The sequence below is a fragment of the Trachurus japonicus genome, unplaced genomic scaffold (genome assembly GCF_045865225.1).
Source record: "Trachurus japonicus isolate A0001 unplaced genomic scaffold, Traja_1.0 AP031129.1".
Lineage (NCBI taxonomy): Eukaryota > Metazoa > Chordata > Actinopteri > Carangiformes > Carangidae > Trachurus > Trachurus japonicus.
Genome location: NW_028221262.1, coordinates 18,137 through 22,406, shown reverse-complemented (window position 1 = coordinate 22,406; position 4,270 = coordinate 18,137). Strand labels below are relative to the sequence as shown.

Genomic DNA, 4,270 nt, shown 5'->3' with positions numbered 1-4,270 from the left:
GCATTGTGTGAAAAAAAAGAAAAAAGTTTTAGCTAACGTTAGCGTTAGCTTTAGCTTTAGCTTTAGCTTCAGTGTCCTGACAGGAGAGGCTGACAGAGGAGACAGTGAAGCCTCTCTGCTGCTGGTACCGAGTCCAGACCACCGGTCCAGACAGTCCGTGACCATGTCCGTGACACGCCGCGTCCGAACCGCGCGGACCGTGTCCGTGTGGGAGTAACGTTGGACCAGGAGTAAACAACGCGGTGGGACCGGACAACACAGGTCCGGTTGATCAGAAATACGGCTGTTGCTGCCGCTAAAAACACGTCTTTTTTTTTTTTTTTTACATGATGCAAATGAATGAAACAGGCTGGCCGCCAGGAACGCGATGTAAACGGAAATAATATTAGTGGATTATTGGAGCTGGATGACTGCTGCTGCTGACTGTTTTGGACATGGGTAAAGATAAGAAATATTTTCTTTTTTTCCCTAGCTCTGGGCCAAGTTAATCGCTACCCAACGAATCGATAATCAAATTCGTTGCCAACGAATTTAATAATCGATTTTTATCGATCAGCCTAGTTGTTGCAGCCCTAGTGTCAGCAATGTTTTAATCTGTAATAATGTTTTGACACATGTAGTGGTCTTAACCTATTTGAACACATAAAATATAAATATAAATGTTACATTCCATAAAATAATAGTGTAGCCTAAGTAACTTGGCAAATATACATTAACATGCTACACATACACTATATTACCAAAAGTATTCGCTCACCTGCATTTACTCATTCTATGAACTGAAGTGCCATCCCATTCCTAACTCATAGAATTCAATATGATGTCGGTCCACCTTTTGCAGCTATTACAGCTTCAACTCTTCTGGGAGGACTGTCCACAAGGTTGAGGAGAGTGTTTATAGGAATTTTTGACCATTCTTCCAAAAGCGCATTGGTGAGGTCACACACTGATGTTGGTCGAGAAGGCCTGGCTCTCAGTCTCCGCTCTAATTCATCCCAAAGGTGTTCTATCGGGTTCAGGTCAGGACTCTGTGCAGGCCAGTCAAGTTCATCCACACCAGACTCTGTCATCCACGTCTTTATGGACCTTGCTTTGTGCACTGGTGCACAGTCATGTTGGAAGAGGAAGGGGCCCGCTCCAAACTGTTCCCACAAGGTTGGGAGCATGGAATTGTCCAAAATGTTTTGGTAACCTGAAGCATTCAAAGTTCCTTTCACTGGAACTAAGGGGCCAAGCCCAGCTCCTGAAAAACAACCCCATACCATAATTCCTCCTCCACCAAAGGCCAAGTGATTAGGACACCTGATTCTGATCATTTGAATGGGTGAGCGAATACTTTTGGTAATATAGTGTATGTGTGTATTATACATGTATGTATAGACATTATTTCCTATTATATTATGATATTATTAATTTAATAATGAATTTAAAACTTTGAAACTGTTAAAACAGAATCAAGGGCAACATGCAGTGGTTTTATTATTCTGACCATGTAAAAACATGTTGTAATGTTCTGCATCTGATTGGACAAGATCCATTTGCATTATGATTCAATATGTAAATGAAGAGGAGGTTGAATATTTATTATGAAGTCCACTGTTTCTGCACAGTGGCACAGTAGGCCCTACACATATCCAAACTGATACACAACCTTTCAGGTGAGTAATATGAAACTTTACAAGTTATCAAAGGCTCATGTATTTTTGTTTTGCTTCTTGTCCTGACAATCTAAGATGTTTTCAAAACTGAAATTGAATTTTTAGGAATCTGGATGCATGGAACCAGAACTGAGTGTGAACGGGACCTACACTCTGAATGACATGCATCTCTGCTCTTCATACATATTTAAAAGCAATCCTTCAGTGCTCTGTGTTTTAATATACATTTTACTTGTTTTATTGTCTGTTGTGACTATATGTGGAAACCTCCTTGTGATAATCTCCATCATGTACTTCAAACAGCTCCACACTCCTACTAACTACCTGATCCTTTCTCTGGCTGTGGCTGACCTGCTTGTGGGAGTTTTAGTTTTTCCTTTGAGCATGACATTCACCGTTACCTCATGTTGGTATCATGAAGATTTATTTTGTAAAGTACGAGGCAGCTTTGATGTGACCCTGAGCACAGCTTCGATTTTAAACTTATGTTGTATTTCTATTGACAGATATTACGCAGTGTGCCAGCCTCTCAGTTATAAAATAAAAATAAATGGTCGTGTTACATTGATCATGATCCTGGTGAGCTGGGGACTCGCTGCTCTAATTGGAATTGGCATCATAATTGCAGGTTTCAATCAGGGGAAATGCGAAGAAAGTTGTTTAATTGATGCTCTAATATCAACCACTCTGGGAAGTATTTTCTCCTTTTATATCCCCATCATTATAATGCTCAGTATCTACCTGAAGATTTTCCTTGTTGCACAGAAACAGGTAAACAGCATCCAGAGCACTAACTGCCAGAGCACAAAGTCTGGAGCAGCTGTCAGTAAGATGGAGAGAAAGGCCACAAAAACTCTGGCAACTGTTCTGGGAGTTTTTCTTCTGTGTTGGATGCCTTATGTTCTTTGTATTTTCTTTCAGCCTTTAACATACAGCGCAACACCAATTGCTTTGGTTGAGACTCTTAACTGGCTTACATTGTCCAATTCAATGCTGAATCCATTCATCTATGCTTTCTTTTATAGCTGGTTCAGATCAGCTTTCAGAATGATCATTTCTGGGAAAATATTCCAAGGTGATTTTGCAAACACCAAACTTTATTCTTAACTTTATTCAAACTTTGACAATTTGTTTTTAAAGTTAATATGATTTTATTTGTAAAAGTTCAAATAATGACTATCAAGATTTTGACCAGTATAATATAGAAGATTCCCTGTCATTTTATCTCTTTGTTTAGCAATACTTGGAAGTTAAAATGTTAAGTTACTGCATTTATTTAAACACTATGACTATATTCCTCATCCATTCCCCTCATGTCTGGCGAAGAGCAGCTGCATGAAACGTTACATTTTTCCTGATAATAAATGGACTGCATTTTGGAGCCCTGCGGTGTGCGAGCCTTTCTACTTTCTTTTTAATTCTTGTACGTCTTTGGCTCAGCACCTGCCCTAAGTTTTTGGCACGGATGTGCGTGTGACTTTTTCTTTTTTCTTTTCTTTTTTTCATCCATTCCCCTAACCATGCAAATGGGAGATGGGAGTTTGATTATCTGTAAAGTTTCTTAATCAGCTTGATGTTTTGAGGCATGGCATCTTGATCATGGTTTCACCTCACATTTGTTACAACATGTAATCTCAGACTTAAAATGTGCTCTTGATCTGAGGGAATCAGGTCACAAATGTGATTATCATTTGCTGACTGTACTACACAGTGGATAAACATTAAAGATCCTTTAAAAACACCTACTGTGTGGTCACAATTTTTTAAACCTTTTTTCGACTAATGATGAACATACAGTAAGCTGAAGGTCTATACATTAATATTTAAAATTCACTGACCTAGGGTCACATTAACTTGAAGGATGGTGTCATAACGTGGTTGTGGTTTAGATTATCATTACCTCGATATAGTCTTAAATAAAAGGTCACATCTACCTTAATTAAATACCTATGAGCCACGTTATTAATATGAAACACACAATACCTTACTTTGTGTTTGTGCAAATGTGTCACAAGCATCCTGAGAGTCAATATAATGCAGGTGACCTTCACTAAATACTATGGCTGAATGCGTTCAGTGTCAGAGAACTGAAGCTGCTGCTGCTCTGCCAGCATACTGCTTTCACTACACAGGCTGTGTCGACGTTGTCATAGAACAAACAACAAATCCTCTCAGGGGGATTTTTATGGAATGGTAAACCAGACAAAATAAAGCGTGGTTATCTGTATAATAAGTACAGTCATGGTGGGCTAAAAATGGTGAGTCTAAGAGCACTTAACTTTTCATTGAAAGCATCCCTTGTGCCTAAACTTGTCTCAAAACCTCAGTGGTTTTCGGCAAACCTATTGATGACCTTTCTTTTTTCCAAACAACTTAATCCTTATTTTCAGTTAACTGGTTTTCAGCTTGCTTTATTAAAAAGAAAAACTTTTCCTTATCTATCAGGCTTTTTGGAAGAAGTCATAGTGAGTTGGCTTCAATACCAGTATCATCAACCTAATACCTGTTATGAAATCCAAAATCAACTGTTGTGGTACAATAGTAATATTTTGACTAATGATTTGTGTTTTTTTTAATTAAACCAATGTTTGAAAAGGGCATATTATTTGTAA

The 4,270-nt window shown here is 38.5% G+C and overlaps 1 protein-coding gene across 1 annotated transcript; it reads left to right on the top strand.

Moving 5' to 3' along the window:
• Positions 1-1,760: 1,760 nt before the first annotated feature.
• Positions 1,761-2,765, top strand: LOC146959746 (trace amine-associated receptor 1-like). Its single transcript, XM_085772948.1, has one exon. The coding sequence runs from the start codon at positions 1,776-1,778 to the stop codon at positions 2,763-2,765; it is 990 nt and encodes a 329-aa protein (XP_085629074.1). The 5' UTR covers positions 1,761-1,775.
• The last annotated feature ends 1,505 nt before the right edge of the window (positions 2,766-4,270 follow it).